The sequence below is a fragment of the Bufo bufo genome, chromosome 1, assembly GCF_905171765.1.
Source record: "Bufo bufo chromosome 1, aBufBuf1.1, whole genome shotgun sequence".
Classification (NCBI taxonomy): domain Eukaryota; kingdom Metazoa; phylum Chordata; class Amphibia; order Anura; family Bufonidae; genus Bufo; species Bufo bufo.
The window spans coordinates 504777870-504797850 of record NC_053389.1 but is presented as its reverse complement, the minus strand read 5'-3'; the positions used below and the strand labels follow the sequence as shown (position 1 = coordinate 504797850).

The 19981-nt window shown below is 43.1% G+C and overlaps 1 protein-coding gene across 1 annotated transcript in view; it reads left to right on the top strand.

The window, feature by feature from the left end:
• The window catches only part of CNTN1 (contactin 1), a 232856-nt gene that overhangs the window by 110281 nt on the left and 102594 nt on the right, over positions 1-19981 (top strand). Inside the window, exons 3-5 of the mRNA XM_040410854.1 lie at positions 9080-9198; positions 18376-18502; positions 18640-18812. Coding sequence (XP_040266788.1) covers positions 9147-9198; positions 18376-18502; positions 18640-18812 — 352 coding nt within the window. The 5' untranslated portion in view covers positions 9080-9146. The remainder of the gene's footprint in view (positions 1-9079; positions 9199-18375; positions 18503-18639; positions 18813-19981) is intronic.

The window sequence follows — 19981 nt, the reverse complement described above, 5'->3', positions numbered from 1 at the left end:
GCGATTTGGCGATTCGGCCGACCCGAAAATGCCGCGATTATATATGAAGGGGCCCCTATTGATAAAAAGTCTTCTGTCCTATTGATGACAGGTCCAGCCTCTGTACTTACTTTCACGATGAATGCACTGCAGTGACGAGCGGGAGCGAGCGAGGCAGCCGGCCGGTGCGTGACTGACGTCACTTAGTCACGCTCCTGCTTCCAGAATTAAGTGGGAGGAGCGTGACAGTGATGTCAGTCACGCGCCGGCTGGCTCGCTCTCTGCCGCTCTCTGCACTGCAGTGCATTCATAGTGAAAGTACAGAGGCTGGCCATTTTATGAATAGGAAAGTTATGTGAGCAGTTTAGGACACATGAAGGGACACATAGGGCCATGAGGGGGACCAGCATAAGATGCTATATGTGTGTGTTATGCTGGCCCCCCTCGTGGCCCCATGTGTCATAGCACACATCCCCTATAACAGTGCCATCCACAGGTCCCCCATAACAGTGTTCTCCACAGGTCCCCCATAACAGTGCCCTCCGCAGGTCCCCCATAACAGTGCCCTCCGCAGGTCCCCCATAACAGTGCCCTCCGCAGGTCCCCCATAACAGTGCCCTCCGCAGGTCCCCCATAACAGTGCCCTCCGCAGGTCCCCCATAACAGTGCCCTCCGCAGGTCCCCCATAACAGTGCCCTCCGCAGGTCCCCCATAACAGTGCCCTCCGCAGGTCCCCCATAACAGTGTCCTCCGCAGGTCCCCCATAACAGTGTCCTCCGCAGGTCTCCCATAACAGTGTCCTCCGCTGGTCCCCCATAACAGTGTCCTCCGCAGGTCCCCCATAACAGTGTCCTCCGCAGGTCCCCCATACCAGTGTCCTCCGCAGATCCCCCATAACAGTGTCCTCCGCAGATCCCCCATAACAGTGTCCTCCACAGATCCCCCACATAACAGCGTCATCCACAGATCCCCCACATAACAGCGTCCTCCACAGATCTCCCGCATAACAGCGTCCTCCACAGATCCCCCATAACAGCATCATCCACAGATCTACACCTCCACAGATCCCCCACATAACAGCGTCATCCACAGATCCCCCACATAACAGCGTCCTCCACAGATCCCCCACATAACAGCGTCCTCCACAGATCCCCCACATAACAGCGCCATCCACAGATCCCCCACATAACAGCGCCATCCACAGATCCCCCACATAACAGCGTCATCCACAGATCCCCCACATAACAGCGCCATCCACAGATCTCCCATAACTATGTCATACCCAGCCGCGTCAGCGGCTCATATGGGAAAATCCAAGCAAATAGACCTCTAGCACAATTCCCTTAAAATATCGCACATCGTTATCGCAATTTTTAGGGCCCTAATCGCAATCGCACAAAATTCCCACATCGTGCAGCCCTAGTTCAGACTAGTCCACTCAACAATGGAGTAGCCACTGTCACTAAAACACCTATGGTGTTAGTGCCATACACACATACAGTAGGTCCCTTTCATACTATGCTTGTATGTGAAACTTAATCATGCATAAAATATACAAAAATAAAAATAGGAGCACTCAGACATTTTCTGTATTTGGTCCTTTGAATTGCTAACTTGTCTACTGAACTCCTTCCCTTAGCACAGGTGTTCAGAAAGGGTTACAGTATGCAAAATGAAGGTGTAACGTTCTTTATTGTACATGACACTGGCTCAATGACAAGCACTCCTGGGAAGTATTCCATTAGCTGTTTTATCATACAGTGCTATAATACTATGACATGATCACAGGTTACATCAAACAGTAGCCCAAATGTTCAACATGCCATGGTTTGCAGCCAATGCAAAGGAGCATACTGTACGTTGCTGTGCTAATATGTGAGGTATCACATGTTAGCAAGGGCTTACTGATTGTGTGATGTGAAAAGATTACCCATAGAGTAGGTCACACAGTAATTAATGCCAATGTAAAATTAATTACTAAATTGACACCGGGATGGGAATGAAAGAAAAGACTTGGCAGCTTCTGACAGCCAATCCATGAATCCAATCAAATTAGACCCTTCCATCTGACTGATTCATTGAAACCCATGTCTCTGAAATCTACTGACTGCTTTTAATCCTTGGTGTAAAGCTCTTTGTGTAAATGCAAGGATTTGTCTGCTCCTATTTTCTTGCCAGGAATAGGGTACAGTCTTGGAGGCCTGGTCGCTTATAACAGATGTGGAAGAACAATGGTCACTAGAAGGTTTTAATTAAAGATAGTATTGTCAGTTAAACTGCACCATCATCCTCCCTGTCCAATGTGGTAGAGAACAAACAGAAATACAGTACAATCACAAATGTTACTTATCAAACATAGAAACATAGAAACATAGAATGTGTCGGCAGATAAGAACCATTTGGCCCATCTAGTCTGCCCAATATATCTGAATACTATGGATAGCCCCTGGCCCTATCTTATATGAAGGATAGCCATATGCCTATCCCATGCACGCTTAAACCCCTTCACTGTATTTGCAGCTACCACTTCTGCAGGAAGGCTATTCCATGCATCCACTACTCTCTCAGTAAAGTAATACTTCCTTATATTACTTTTAAACCTTTGCCCCTCTAATTTAAAACTGTGTCCTTTTGTGGTAGTTTTTCTTCTTTTAAATATGCTCTCCTCCTTTACCGAGTTGATTCCCTTTATGTATTTAAAAGTTTCTATCATATCCCCTCTGTCTCTTCTTTCTTCCAAGCTATACATGTTAAGGTCCTTTAACCTTTCCTGGTAAGTTTTATCCTGCAATCCATGTACTAGTTTAGTAGCTCTTCTCTGAACTCTCTCTAGAGTATCTATATCCTTCTGGAGATATGGCCTCCAGTACTGCACACAATACTCCAAGTGAGGTCTCACCAGTGTTCTGTACAGCGGCATAAGCACTTCACTCTTTCTACTGCTTATACCTCTCCCTATACATCCAAGCATTCTGCTGGCATTTCGTGCTGCCCTATTACATTGTCTTCCCACCTTTAAGTCTTCTGAAATAATTACTCCTAAATCCCTTTCCTCAGATACTGAGGTCAGGACTGTGTCAAATATTCTATATTCTGCCCTTGGGTTTTTACGCCCCAGGTGCATTATCTTGCACTTATCCACATTAAATTTCAGTTGCCAGAGTTCTGACCATTCTTCTAGTTTTCCTAAATCCTTTTCCATTTGGTGTTTCCCTCCAGGAACATCAACCCTGTTACATATCTTTGTGTCATCAGCAAAAAGACAAACCTTCCCATCGAGGCCTTTTGCAATATCACTTATGAAGATATTAAACAAAATTGGTCCCAGTACAGATCCCTGTGGAACCCCACTGGTAACATGAAGAAGAAGAAGAAAATAGGGTGTGGGGTGTGCAAAATACATTTTGGAACCTAGTAATGGGCAAGATTGTGGTCATTACTACTTAAAGGGACAGTTCCATCAGAATAAATGTATTTAAAGCTCAATATTAATAGAAAACAATTTTTTAGACTTTTTGGATTTTTTTTTTTGTGGTATACAAGCAAAGATGCAAACAGAAGAATGGTGCATTGATTAGTACACTGTAAGAAGCCCTTACCAGCCACATTACTAGGATAGTATATGGAAGGCGTGGTTCTCTAATGAAGTCACCACACCTCATGCCTCCCTGGTCTGACTGGTGGTCTGACAAAGTGTTAAAGGGGTTGTCTGAGGTTTTTTTTTGTTCTTTGTATGTTTCTAACTAATCAAATGTAACAGCTTTACCATGCACTTACTGCATCTCCAGTTGCTGGTTTCTCAGATTTCACTGGGGGTCACATGACCTGTGATGTCAGCTTCTCTCCCTGCTCTGATGATGTTTGGTGCACAAGACTCAGAGAGAGCAGCTATGTGTCTGTACACCAGATGTCCCAGTGCTGGCCACACCCCCTGCACTAGGAGCTGCTGCTGCTGTCTGCCCTGTGTCTCCCTCCCACTGGATTATTCAGGAAAGATCCCTTCAGTAGCACAGACTCAGGGCTGAAGGCTTTACTGAGTAGCTGCAGGCAGTAAGGAGATAATTGCTGGGCACAGGAGCTGACAGAGCATTGCCCAAGAACTGGTAGGGGGAAGATCCTGTGTGTATCAGCAGGGTCATTGTAAAGCTGGGACTTGTAGTCCTACACTTATAGCATGCTGCTGAGTATCCCAGCAGTCAGACATGCCACTCAGGGCAGACTTATTCACTCCCTTTGCAGAGCAGGGGAAGGGGCAGAGATTGTTGTTATTGCAGGTAAATAAAGGCCAGAAGAGAACCAGGTAAATGACGAAATATAATTAATTTTTTTAACCTAAAACTTGATTAGCTAAGGGTAGTTATACACTAGCGTTGTTAGAATCCGGCAGGCAGTTCCGTTGCCGGAACTGCCGGATCCGGAAATCCGTATGCAAACGGATATATTTTTTTACGGATGTACATACGCAGACCAGAAAACCGGATCGAGCGATGTGGCAATTTCCGGAACACTTGGTACCGGATCCGGCATTAATACATCTCTATGGAGATAGTGTTCCGGCATGCTGCGGTATTTCGTCCGGGCAAATACCGTACAAGGGACGGAACGGAAGACATCCTGATGCATACTGAATGGATTGCTCTCCATTCAGAATGCATTGGGACAAAACTGATGCGTTCTTTTTCTGCTATTGAGACGCTTTACCAGATTTCAATACCAGAAAAGAATAACGCTAGTGTGAAAGTACCCTTATGTATATATTACTGACCATCAGATTTACAGTGCTATATATTTTTTTTCATAACTCAGACAACCCCTTTAAGTTCCATGCTAAAAGTGCAGACAAAAGGAAGTTAATGCTGTGGACAGGAACTCGTGTATATATATATGGAATGACTTAATAAAAAATATATTTCCAGAAAACCATCCACCTATTTTTTGTGTTTTTTAGTTTTTTTAATGCCAGTGATGAATGCTTGGAAACCAGCCTAAAGTCTGTGCTAGATCGGACTGTTGTATGACAAAACTGACTTTACACTTTGTTAGTAGTTTTTCAGTACTCATTAACATACTACGCTCCTGTAACATCCCTTTAGAAGACAACATTTCTGGTTGCAAGACTCCAAAATTGCACAACTGTTAGATGAAGGCGGTACATACTATTGTCAGAATTGTCTTTCCTCTTTTGTTTCTAACACATACTACGGTATATTGTAATGTACTGTTTAACTAAGTATTCCATATTGTTTGCTGGGAGATATTTATATACTTATTTCCAAGTAGTAATGTTATGGCATATCACAAGCAAATCCTATACCATTCTGATCATGCTGTCAGTATAATACAAAAGATTCCAGGACTCTCATGGTTACACAGCATTATAAATTAGTATAATGCTGTGTGCTACTGTCAGAGGAGCAGAGGTCAGAATGGGACCTCTCATTGACAAGCCGCAAGTTTCAAGTCGCTCGTGTGCGTCTGGCCTAAGGGAACTTCTGGAACTGAGTTCCTTCAGCTTTTGCATGCAGAACAGTGGCCCAGTCCACACCATGTGCTAGGAACTGCAACTTCACATAAGTGGAGCGATAGTTCATTGCTCAGATGATGGCCTGAGTGTTTCTGTGCAAGGTAAAATCTGGAGCAGAAGCTCTTATCCCAGTCTGCAACTCAGAGGGTTGGTGGTTGTCTCAGCATTGATGGCATATCCTAGCACATCCAGCTTCAGTTTAATAACGAATTGCCTTGGTGAGACCACTTGAATTACTGTATTTTTCGCCCTATAAGACGCACCTAGGTTTTTGGGGAGGAAAATAAGAAAAAAAAATTTTTTAACCAAAAGGTGTGCTTTTGGTGGGTTTGGAACTAATGGTGGTCTGTGGATGGCACTATTACTGGGGATCTGTGGATGGCACTGTTATGGGGGGGATCTGGGGATGGCACTGTTATGGGGCATCTGTGGATGACACATTGTTACAGGGGGATCTGTGGATGACGCACTGTTATGGGGGGATCTGTGGATGACGCACTGTTATGGGGGGATCTGTGACGGACACTGTTATGGGGGGATCTGTGACGGACACTGTTATGGGGGGATCTGTGACGGACACTGTTACAGGGGGGATCTGTGGCTGACACTGTTACAGGGGGGATCTGTGGCTGGCACTGTTACAGGGGGGATCTGTGGATGGCACTGTTATAGGGGGGATCTGTGGATGGCTGCAGTATACAAATATAAAATGTCTCATTCAATTAAGGCCTCATGCACACAACCGTTTTTTTTTAAGGTCCACAAAAACTGGGTCCGTAGGTCCGTGATCCGTGACCTTTTTTTCGTCCGTGGGTCTTCCTTGATTTTTGGAGGATCCACGGACATGAAAAAAAAGTCGTTTTGGTGTCTGCCTGGCCGTGCGGAGCCAAACGGATCCGTCCTGAATTACAATGTAAGTCAATGGGGACAGATCCGTTTGATGTTGACACAATATGGTGCAATTGCAAACGGATCCGCCCCCCATTGACTTTCAATGTAAAGTCAGGAGTCCCTTTTATACCATCGGATCAGAGTTTTCTCCAATCCGATGGTATATTTTAACTTGAAGCGTCCACATCACCATGGGAACGCCTCTATGTTAGAATATACCATCGGATTTGAGTTAGATCGTGAAACTCAGATCCAACAGTATATTCTAACACAGAGGCGTTCCCATGGTGATGGGGACGCTTCAGGTTAGAATATACTAAAAGAACTGTGTACATGACTGCCCCCTGCTGCCTGGCAGGTGCTGCCAGGCAGCAGGGGGCAGACCCCCCTCTCCCCCCCCTGTATTTAACTCATTGATGGCCAGTGGGCACCCCTCCCTCCCCTGTAGTTAACACATTGGTGGCCAGTGCGGCCGGCCCCCCGTCCCTCCCCTGTAGTTAACACATTGGTGGCCAGTGCGGCCGGCCCCCCCTCCCTCCCCTGTAGTACTGTAGATTCATTGGTGGCCAGTGGGCCCCCCCCTCCCTCCCCCTCCTTATTAAAATCTCCCCCCTATCATTGGTGGCAGCGGAGAGTACCGATCGGAGTCCCAGTTCAATCGCTGGGGCTCCGATCGGTAACCATGGCAACCAGGACGCTACTGCAGTTGCCATGGTTACTTAGCAATTTTTAGAAGCATTATACTTACCTGCGAGCTGCGATGTCTGTGACCGGCCGGGCGCTCCTACTGGTAAGTGAAAGGTCTGTGCGGCGCATTGCTTATAGCACAGACCTGTCACTTACCAGTAGGAGGAGCGCCCGGCCGGTCACAGACATCGCAGCTCGCAGGTAAGTATAATGCTTCTAAAAATGGCTAAGTAACCATGGCAACCAGGACTGCAGTAGCGTCCTGGTTGCCATGGTTACCGATCGGAGCCCCAGCGATTAAACTGGGACTCTGATCGGTACTCTCCGCTGCCACCAATGATAGGGGGGGGGATTTTAATTAGGAGGGACAGGGGGGCGGGCCCACTGGCCACCAATTAATCTACAGTACTACAGGGGAGGGAGGGGGGTTGGCCGCACTGGCCACCAATGTGTTAACTACAGGGGAGGGAGAGGGGGCCGGCCGCACTGGCCACCAATGTGTTAACTACAGGGGAGGGAGGGGGGGCCGGCCGCACTGGCCACCAATGTGTTAAATACAAGGGAGGGAGGGCCCACTGGCCACCAATGAATTTAAAACTGGGGAGGGAGGGGGGTGTGCCCCCTCCTGTCTGGCAGCACATGATCTCTTACAGGGGGCTATGATACGCACAAATAACCCCTCAGGTGCAGCACCTGAGGGGTTAATTGTGCGGATCACAGCCCCCTGTAAGAGATCGGGTGCTGCCAGGCAGCAGGGGGCAGTCATGTACACAGTTCAACGTATATTCTAACTAGAAGCGTCCCCATCACTATGTTAGAATATACTGTCGGATCTGAGTTTTCACGAAGTGAAAACTCAGCTCTGAAAAAGCTTTTATGCAGACGGATCTGCGGATCCGTCTGTGTGAAAGTAGCCTACGGCCACGGACCACGAACGCGGATGCCAATCTTGTGTGCATCCGTGTTTTTTCACGGACCCATTGACTTGAATGGGTCCGTGAACCGTTTCCGTCAAAAAAATAGGACAGGTCATATTTTTTTGACGGACAGGAAACACGGATCATGGATGCGGCTGCAAAACGGTGCATTTTCCGATTTTTCCACGGACCCATTGAAAGTCAATGGGTCCACGAAAAAAAAAGGAAAACGGAACAACGGCCGCGGATGCACACAACCGTCGTGTGCATGAGGCCTAAAAGTGATTAAACATGCCCCCTCACTCCTAATATTACCGTACATCCTAACAGCTTCTGTACAATGCATGCAGGCAGGCCGGGAGGCCGGCGCATAACTCACTGACGTCACGTGCCTGCGCTGCCTGCTTCATTCATAAAGTAGGCGGCGCAGGCACGTGACATCAGGGAGTTATGCTGCCGCCCGGCCTGCCTGCCTGCATTCTACAGAAGCTGTTAGTGTGTACGGTAATATTATGAGTGAGGGGGCATGTTTAATCACTTTTAATTGAATGAGACATTTTGTATTTGTATAGTGCAGCACTGGAGCGGTGGGGCCGGACTACAGTGACTGCACCGCCCCGTCGCAATTGCCGGCCCCCAGCTCCTCCTCCCAGTCCCTTCTCGCTAGCTCATACATCGCAGCCTGCGATGTAAAAATGTCAGCATTCGCCCCATAAGACGCAGGGGCATTTTTCCCCCATTTGGGGGGGGGGGGGGGGGTGGGTCTTATAGGGGCGAAAAATACGGTACATCTTCCTAAAATGAACTATGAAAGAAAGCTGGTTTACAGCTGGGCTACCAGACCATCTATGTTGCTTGTAATGGAAGCCATATTTAAAAGATGACTTGCTTGATGGAAAATTCTCTGAATCCACATTAATAATACTTCAATGGTATTTTCTACTGAGAAGTATTTCAATAAAGTTTAGTTTTGATAATTCTATGTTAGGTAATTGTAGCATATTTCCTGCATTATTCTTTTTAGATTAGCTATTGTCATTGCACGTGAATCATAATGACTAACATTTGATTTTTCTTCTAGTTGAAAACAGAACAATTAAAGGAGGTGAACTCAAGCTTTTGGTGAATTTGTCCATACTCCATTCAAAATGTGGCCTGTCACAGCTCAACTTTTATTGTACACCTTTTTCTGCTGGGCAGGTAAGAGGTGTTGTGCCATACTACATGATTTTTAATGTGGAATTTCTTTTTAAAGAGCACAGCACTGGTGCATATGAGTCACAATGTGTCAAGTAAGCAGTAAAATAATTAAATATATCCTAACTAGGGGGTGAGTGAATAGATTCTAATGAATTCGGGCATTGGCACATGAACAGTCACTGCTCCAGAAGCAGAATCAGAGCCTCTTCGCTTGCGCCGCTACTCAGGACAGCAGCACAGGCGCTATATTGGTATTACCAAGTGATATATCCGGCCCTGTCAATCAAGCGGCAGTTGGGTGCCTCTTCGTAACTCATGCACTGCTATTAGAGTTACAGAAATAGCAGAGTGTGGGCTGCTTGGAAATCTATCTCTGTCTCCCGTGGCCATCACTTAGTCCCAGCTCAGCAATGGAAATGGCGAGATAGGACAACCCCTTTAACCAGTTATTTTTTCAGGTGCTCTTGTAGAGATGTTCCTCAGTGTGTCCTTTATAAACTGTTGTAACAAGTGGCACTGTTGCTCATAGCAATCAATCAGGTGCTAGCTTTTTTCACAGAAGAAAAAAAAAATCATCTAAATAGTTATCAATAACAGTTGCCCATTTTGTTTCAATCATTTTTCTGCATAAGACCCATTGTGACACGTAAACATCACATCTTATCATCATTACTGTTTTTGGTATTTCCAAGAAAATCCGATTCCCATTGTTCACATTGCCATGACATTCACATTGCTATAAACTGCATTCCCAAGTCAATGTAATTTTTACTATTTTAGAGGAGATGTCCTATGTATGCCTATGTAACTAACCTTACTAGTGAATTCTCAGTAAATTGAGGGGGATTCCTTATTTTGGACCTCCCTCAAGTACCCAGAGCAGAGAACATTTACACAGAACGTCTCTCTGGAAGCTCAACCCAGAACCACCGTTTATTACATGGACAATCCCATTGATTTAGATGGGTATCATGTAATACTTCTATAAGCCTCTAGTGGCACTGCAGGGGAACTCACCACTTTGGTGCCAGGTTCTACACTTTGCATCTATTTGGGGGACTTTATCAACGAGGTAATGATAAAAACAGGCAACTGCTTTGTAGGAATTTGTAGGAAAGCTAAGCATTGACATAAGTAATGCATTGAACTAAGTAATACATTTCTTTGGGTTGCTACTGTAGGAGATGCACATACTTCCAGGCATAAATCTATAGTGCAGATTATACAAAGGCATTTGTATCCATCCTTTTAATATAACACAGAATAACACAGTGTGAATTTCTATCTTTGCCTGCAGTAACAAAGACAGCAGTTGTTGTAAAGGTCAGTTACAGTTGAAGGCAATTGAACTATGTTTGTGACATAGTGAGCTGTGACAGATGTTTCACTTCAGACAGCAATAACCATCCACATAGTATCATGCAGTACGTCCGTTTACTACAGTGCACATTAAAAAAAGGTCAGAATGGCATAAAAAAATCAAAACAAGTAATATACATCTCATCCTTCCTGCTGATTTCTTCTTCCTGTTCCCTCATGACAACCAACAAATGACCCCTCAACTAATTGCTGACTTTTTTGGTGACCTTCTTCATCTTGTGATTGGCTGAGTGTCAGAGGAATCAGGAAGTAAAGAGCAGTGGGGATCTGGAAACGGGAGCAGAGGAAAATGCGTGATGTAAAACATCTTTTGATTCTGTTTTATGAGGAGATCCTGACCTGAATTCTTGGCTGGACAACCTCTTAAGGCTCATTCACACTTCAGTTATTTGGTCAGTTATTTCCATCAGTGATTGTGAGCCAAAACCAGTAGTGAAGTCTACTGAAAGATCAAGTGTACCGATTTGATTTTCCCTTGTTCTGTGTTTTTGACCCACACCTGGTTTTGGCTCACAATCACTGATCAAAATAACTGATCACATAGCTGAAGGCAATGTGTCATTAGAAATTTACCTATTTAACCTGTTCCGGACACATGACGTACCGGTACGGCATGTTGTCCCGATACTTAACCTCCTCCCGACCGCCTAACGCAGTGATGCGTCCTGCGGGCGTTCGGTTTGTTCCTCTTGGACGCATCGGCGCGTCATCTCGCGAGACGCGAGATTTCCTGTGAACGCGCGCACACAGGAGCGCGCGTTCACAGGATCGGAAGGTAAACGAGCTGATATACAGCCTGCCAGCGGCGATCATTCGCTGGCAGGCTGCAGATCCGATTTTTTTAACCCCTGAAAGGTATATCAAACGCTGTTTTGTTAACAGCGTCTGATATACCTGCTACCTGGTCCTCTGGTGGTCCCTTTTACTTGGATCGACCACCAGAGGACACAGGCAGCTCTGTAAAGTAGCACCAATCACCACACTACACTACACCCCCCCCAGTCACTTATTAACCCCTTATTAACCCCTGATCACCCCATATAGACTCCCTGATCACCCCCCTGTCATTAATCACCCCCCTGTAAGGCTCCATTCAGATGTCCGTATGTGTTTTGCGGATCCACGGATCCGCACATCCACGGATCCGCAAAACACGGACACCGGCAATGTGCTTTCCGCATTTTGCGGATCTGCACATTGCCAGAACTATATAGAAAATGCCTTTTCTTGTCCGCAATTGCGGACAAGAATAGGACATGTTCTATAGGCTCTACAAAAAACGCAGTGTTCGCCGAATAAGGCCTGATCTTGTGCGCACACTTGCGTTCAGTCCGCCCCACCGCAGTGACAGAATTTTTTTTTTCTGATCACTGCAAAAACACAGTAAAATCGCTGCGGCGCTATAAAGATCACTTTTGAGGGGCATGGCGAGTTCATAGAAGATTTTTTTTTTGCCACAAGTTAGCGGAAATTTTTTTTCTTTTTTTTTTCTTACAAAGTCTCATATTCCACTAACTTGTGCCAAAAAATAAAATCTCACATGAACTCACCATACCCCTCACGGAATCCAAATGCGTAAAAATTTTTTGACATTTATATTCCAGACTTCTTCTCACGCTTTAGGGCCCCTAGAATGCCAGGGCAGTATAAATACCCCACAAGTGACCCCATTTTGGAAAGAAGACACCCCAAGGTATTTCGTGAGGGTCATGGCGAGTTCATGTAAAATTTTATTTTTTGTCACAAGTTAGTGGAATATGAGACTTTGTAAGAAAAAAAATAAATAATGAAAAAATATCATTTTCCGCTAACTTGTGCCAAAAAAAAAATATTGTAGGAACTCGCCATGCCCCTCACGGAATACTTTGGGGTGTCTTCTTTGCAAAATGGGGTCACTTGTGGGGTATTTATACTGCCCTGGCATTTTAGGGGCCCTAAAGCGTGAGAAGTAGTGAAATCGTAAAGATTCTCATTGGAATTTGGGCCCCTTTGTGCACCTAGGCTGCAAAAAAGTGTCACACATGTGGTATCTCCGTACTCAGGAGAAGTAGGGCAATGTGTTTTGGGGTGTATTTTTACATATACCCATACTGTGTGTGAGAAATATCTCTGTAAAATGACAACTTTGTATAAAAAATTTGAAAAGTTGTCTTTTACAGAGATTTCTATCTCACCCAGCATGGGTATATGTAAAAATACACCTCAAAACACATTGCCCTACTTCTTCTGAGTACGGCGATACCACATGTGTGACACTTTTTTGCAGCCTAGGTGCGCAAAGGGGCCAAAATTCCAATGAGAATCTTTACGATTTCACAGGGCATTTTTTAAGCATATGGATTCCAAACTACTTCTCACGCTTTAGGACCCCTAAAATGCAAGGGCAGTATAAATACCCCACAAGTGACCCCATTTTAGAAAGAAGACACCCCAAGGTATTCCGTGAGGGGTATGGTGAGTTCATGTAAAATTTTATTTTTTGTCACAAGTTAGTGGAATATGAGACTTTGTAATAAAAAAATAAAAAATAAAAATCATTTTCCGCTAACTTGTGACAAAAAATAAAAACTTCCATGAACTCACTATGCCCATCAGCGAATACCTTAGGTATACTTAGTACTTTCCGAAATGGGGTCATTTTTGGGGTGTTTCTACTGTCTGGGCATTGTAGAACCTCAGGAAACATGACAGATGCTCAGAAAGTCAAAGTGCGTAAATTCTAATTTTTGCACCATAGTTTGTAAACGCTATAACTTTTACCCAAACCAATAAATATACAATATTGCATATTTTTTTATCAAAGACATGTAGAACAATAAATTTTGAGAAAAATTTATATAGAAATGTAGTTATATTTGAAAAATTTTACAACAGAAAGTGAAAAATGTCATTTTTTTGCAATAATTTTGGTCAATTTTGATTAATATCAAAAAAAAGTAAAAATGGCAGCAGCAATGAAATACCACCAAATGAAAGCTCTATTAGTGAGAAGAAAAGGAGGTAAAATTCATTTGGGTGGTAAATTGTATGACCGAGCAATAAACCGTGAAAGTAGTGTAGTGCAGAATTGTAAAAAGGGGGGGTTTAAGCTAGGGGAGCTTAAGGTGGTTAAGGACACATGACGTACCGGTACGGGCGGCGGTGATCGGAACAAGGTGCCTGCTCAAATCATTGAGCAGGCACCTTGGCTAAATGCGCGGGGGGGTCCCTTGACCCCCCCGTGTTGGCGATCGCCGCAAACGGCAGGTCATTTCAGACCTGCGGTTTGTGGCTTTTACATGCGGTGGCGGTTGCGGGCGGCGGTGCCATCGGGTCCCCATGGGGCTGTAGAGAGGACCCGATGGCATGGAAGGCAGCGCGATGCCTTCCTGAGGCATCTGCGCTGCCTTCCGGTGACGAGCCTGTGAGATCCAGCCCCCTGGATCTCACAGGCAGGAAGCTTAATGAGTAATACTCACTGTATTACTCATACAGCCAATGCATTCCAATACAGAAGTATTGGAATGCATTGTAAAGGATTAGACCCCCCAAAGTGGGAAAAAAAAATGAAGTGAATAAAAGTTAAAAAAATAAAGTTTTCCCCCCAAAAAATTAAAAGTTTCAAGTAAAAATAAACAAAAACTTCATTTTCCCCAAATAAAGTAAATTTTTTTTGTAATAAATAGGGGGAAAAAAGGTATACATATTAGGTATCGCCGCGTCCGTATCGACAGGCTCTATAAACATATCACATGACCTAACCCCTCAGATGAACACCGTAAAAAATTTTGCCCACCAAAATAGTACCAATCTAACCGTTACCTCATACCACAAAAAATGAGCTCCTACCTGAGACAATCGCCCAAAAAATAAAAAAACTATGGCTCAGAATATGGAGACACTAAAACATCTTTTTTTTTGTTTTAAAAAAGCTGTTACTGTGTAAAACGTACATATCGCCGCGTCCGTATCGACTGGCTCTATAAAAATATCACATGACCTAACCCCTCAGATGAACACATCGCCGCGTCCGTATCGACTGGCTCTATAAAAATATCACATGACCTAACCCCTCAGATGAACAACGTAAAAAATAAAAACTGCTAAATAAACAATTTTTTGTCGCCTTACATCACAACAAGTGTAATAGCAAGTGATCAAATAGTCATATGCACCCCAAAATAGTGCCAATTAAACCGTCATCTCCTCCCGCAAAAAATGAAACCCTAGCTAAGATAATCGCCCAAAAACTGAAAAAACTATGGCTCTCAGAATATGGAGACACTAAAACATGATTTCTTTTTTTGTTTCAAAAATTATATTATTGTGTAAAACTTACCTAAATAAATAAAAAGTATACATATTAGGTATCGCCGCGTCCGTATCTACCGGCTCTATAAAAATATCACATGAACTAACTCCTCAGATGAACACCGTAAAAAATTAAAAATAAAAACTGTGCAAAATAAATCATTTTTTGTCGCCTTACATCACAAAAAGTGTAATAGCAAGCGATCAAAAAGTCACACGCACCCCAAAATAGTGCCAATCAAACAGTCATCTCATCCCGCAAAAATCATACCCTACCTAAGATAATCGCCCAAAATCTAAAATAATTATGGTTCTCAGACTATGGAAACACTAAAACATGATTTTTTTTGTTTAAAAAAAGAAATCATTGTGTAAAACTTACATAAATAAAAAAAAAGTATACATATTAGATATCGCTGCGTCCGTAACAACCTGGTCTATAAAAATAACACATGATCTAACCTATCAGATGAATGTTGTAAATAGCAAGAAATAAAAACTGTGCCAAATCAGCTCTTGTTACCTTGCCTCACAAAAAGTGTAATCTAGAGCAACCAAAAATCATATGTACCCTAAACTAGTACCAACAAAACTGCCACCCTATCCCGTAGTTTCTAAAATGGGATCACTTTTTTGGATTTTCTACTTTAGGGGTGCATCAGGGAGACTTCAAATGGGACTTGGTGTCAAAAAACCTGTCCAGCAAAATCTGCCTTCCAAAAACCGTATGGCATTCCTTTCCTTCTGCGCCCTGTCGTGTGCCTGTACAGCGGTTTACGGCCACATATAGGGTGTTTCTGTAAACTACAGAATCAGAGCCATAAATATTGAGTTTTGTTTGGCTGTTAACCCTTGCTTTGTAACTGGAAAAAAATAATTAAAATGGAAAATCTGCCAAAAAAGTTACATTTTTAAATTGTATCTCTATTTTAAATTAATTCTTGTGGAACACCTAAAGGGATAACAAAGTTTGTAAAATCAGTTTTGAATACCTTGAGGGGTGTAGTTTCTAGAATGGGGTCATTTTTGGGTGGTTTCTGTTATGGCCTCACAAAGTGACTTCAGACCTGATCTGGTCCTTGAAATGTGGGTTTTTTTAAAATTTCTGAGAAATTTCAAGATTTGCTTCTAAACTTCTAAGCTTTGTAACATCCCCAAAAAATAAAATGAAATTCCCAACATGATCCAAACATGAAGTGGACATATGGGGAATGTAAAGTAATAACTATTTTTGTAGGTATTTCTAGGTATTATAGAAGTAGAGAAATTGAAACTTGGAAATTTGCTTATTTTTTGGCAATTTTGTATTTTTTTTTTATAAATAAAAATGATTTTTTTTTTACTCCATTTTACTAGGGTCATGAAGTACAATATGTGACGAATAAAACAATCTCAGAATGGCCTGGATAAGTCAAAGCGTTTTAAAGTTATCACCACATAAAGTGACACTGGTCAGATTTGCAAAAAATGGCCTGGTCCTTAAGGTGAAAATAAGCCCGGTCCTTAAGGAGTTTTAAGGAGTCCCTGTTTTAATAGCTTCATGCATTCTCCATGTAATAACAATTCTGGAGCATCTGTTCTTATGACTATGTTGTGCCATTCCTTTATTATTTCTACTAGAAGTTATGAATGAATTGCTATTAGCCTTCAGTAAGGGTACAGAGGGGAGTAACCAGTTGGGGGGGTGAACCTGCACAGACTGACTCTATCCAATCAGTGCTGCCATTTTCAGTCTGTGCAGGTACACATCCCAAACTGGTTGCCTCCCCTCTGTACCCTTACTGAAGGCTAATAGCAATTAATTCATAACTTCTAGTGCAAATAATAAAGGAATGGCTCAACATAGAGCCATAAGGCTACTTTCACACTAGCGGCAGGACGGATCCGACAGGCTGTTCACCCTGTCGGATCCGTCCTGCCGATGTTTCGCCGTGCCGCCGGACCGCCGCTCCGTCCGCATTGACACTAATGGGGACGGGGGCAGAGCTCAGGCGCAGCACGGCAGTGCACGGCGAAAGGACAAAAAGTACTGCATGTCCGACTTTTTAGTCTGGCGGCCTCTCACCGCGAACTGCTGTGCTGCGCCGGAGCTCCGCCCCTGTCCCCATTATAGTCTGCGGAGTGGGAGGGTGTGTGGCCTAACCGGGGGCAGGGTTTTAAGCCCGTCTTTTGAGGGTGGCCTGCTCCTGAACTGTGACCTCCACATCACTCCGCTCCCATAACAGTGTCATCCACAGCGCCCTGCCCCTTTAAAGCTGACCTACAGCAGTGAAGAAAAATGGCTGGGTTGTTATGGAAACCTGGTGTAAAATTGTGTGTATGTGGAGACTAAGGGCCTGTGAGCTTCTATTGGCTGATAAGGGTCATGTGACCAGGCTTCTAATGGCTATTGCGACGGTGCGGATTCCTTTAGCGGACATACACACATAGACACACACATACTGTACATTCAGCTTTATATATTAGTAATATTTAAGTTTTTTTTATTTTCTTAGTTCCCGGAGAACCCCTTTAAATAATAGGGCCACTTCTTCATCTGTACAGATCACTTCACTGCAGTTACCTGCTTATCTGTCATTCTAATCCTGACGGTAATGATTTCACCTTTGTGTATATATAAGACCACCATTCACAATAGGTGATTGTGAAAGCTTAACTATTCTTTGCACAGGTCACAGAGCATGCCTAGAAAACTCTCCCATAGAAGTCAATAGGGTGCTCTACAGACCATTTTGTCTATGGACCATGGGGCTGCCGTAAATCAGTTTACTTAATGCTGTGTAAATACTGTTAAGAACAGCTCAGGCAAGATGGCCGCCCCCATAATCATGTTCAGAAATTGAGTAAAAAAATCTGTAATCAGAATAGAAATAAAAAGGACATCCCTTTGCATTTTGGTGACACATTTCCTTTAAGTATACCATAGAAAAGTACCTGTATAACGCTCGTAGATGTTTTCTATTTTACTACATTGTTGTTAAAATTTTATATAACAGAAAGGAAAGGCAGATCAATTGATAAGGAGGGTTTCCTGTCCATACTCCACTCTCTGCAAGGATCTGTACACATCTAGCGTATTCTAAACTCTGTCACATTAGGATACAAAGTCACTGTAGGTCAGCTTCTGTATTTTAGTCCATTCACACGACAGTGTCCGTGTTTTGCAGACCACAAAACACGGATCCACAAAACATGGACGTCAGCCATGTGCACCCTGCTTCTCTGTGCGGACTCATTGACTTTAATGGTTCTGCGATCCACATGTTGCGGATGAAAATAGGACAAGTCTTATCTTTTGCAGCGCGGCCGCACGGACCCATAAGGACATGGAAATCAGACACGGTCGTGGGAATGGACCCTTATGATTATATATAATTAACATTGTATTTTGTATTTTGACCTTACCATTTATAAGAAGTGATTATTTTACCCCACTCCTTATTTTTTCTATGACTTCAGCTCTATTGATTCTTCTGTAAAACATGTGGATGTGTTATGTGTTTTTAGAAGAAGGAAAACGATATGGACCAGTTTTTGAAGAGCAGCCTATTGACACTATCCACGCAGAAGAATCTTCAGATGGGAAGGTAACAATGAATTGCAGAGCCAGAGCAAACCCAACACCCATATACAGGTAAATGGAGATAGATGAGACATTGTAAATATGGGATAGATTTTAACAATATATACATAATTTCAGTTGTCTGGTCCATGCTAGTACATAGATACTGCTAGACATTTTTACTACGTTGGTTTGCATATCTGTTTTAGGTGGCGGTACAACAACTGGGAAATTGACCTTCTAAACCCACACTACAGCATGATAGGAGGAAACCTTGTTATCAACAACCCACTAAAGTCAAAAGATTCTGGCAAATATGTGTGCATAGTTTCAAATGAATATGGAACAATCAGAAGTAATGAAGCCAGCCTAAATTTTGGATGTAAGTACATAACTGCATACAGTTTTCAGCAACCATACACAATGAGGCATAAAATTAACATTTACTCTATATTTTGTCTGTAGTCTTACTTTATAAAGTAGACTTCGCTATGTCTACCACTTTTCTTTTCGTTGTTGTATTTTAATATTTATACATGCTTGGCTGCCACTTATCTTTCATAGTCACCTAAAGAGACAACATGCATTCTCAGCTCTATTAAGCATGTTGGGGTAAATAGCCATCCTTGATTATTACAATTGAGTATAATAATAATCTTTATTTATATACAGTACCTTGAAAAAGTTTTCATACCTCTTGAACTTTTCCACATTTTTTCACATTACATCCACAAACTTAAATGTATTTTATAGGGATGTTATGTGATTGACCAACACAAGGTAGCAAGTACGTGTGAAGTGAAAAGAATATGATACGTGATTTTCAACTTTTTTAATAAATAAAAGTCTGGAAAGTGTAGCGTTCATTCATATTCAGCCCCATGTACTCTTATACCTCTAAATAAAATCCAGTGTGATCAATTGCCTTCATAAGTCACATACTTAGTAAATAGAGCCCACCTGTGTGTAATTTATTCTCAGTATAACTACAGCTGTTCTGTGAAGGCTTCAGAGGTTTGTTAGAGAACTTTAGTGATCAAACAGCATCATGAAAACCAAGGAACACACCACACAGGTCAGGGATAAAGTTGCACAACATTGCATTTGGCAGTCAGGAGGGCATTTGTCACTTTGGTAAGGGCAGTTTCAGTAGATGTAGAGTGCGGAGACCAGATTGTAATTCATCACGCAAAGAGTTAACAGAGAGATAGCGGAGGAGACGAGCATAGACTAAACGTTCCAGGAGTTTAGACATGAAGGAGAGATTGGAGACAGGTTTTTTTTTTGTAATGGGGTTATTACTCAATGTTTGAAAGAGCAGGGGAAGATAACAAAAGAGAGAGAGAAGTTGAAGATTTTAGATGAGTAAAGACAACTGAGGAGAGAGACTGGAGGAGGTGTGGGAGATTAGGTTCAGTAGTGCATGTGGTAGGGCGAGAAGAAGAGAAGAACCAGGAGACTTCTTCTGTGACTGGATCAAATGTAGAAAGTGAACCAGAGGAGATGTGTGGAAAGGGGTGATCGATGACACTAAGCAGCTAGAAGTGAATT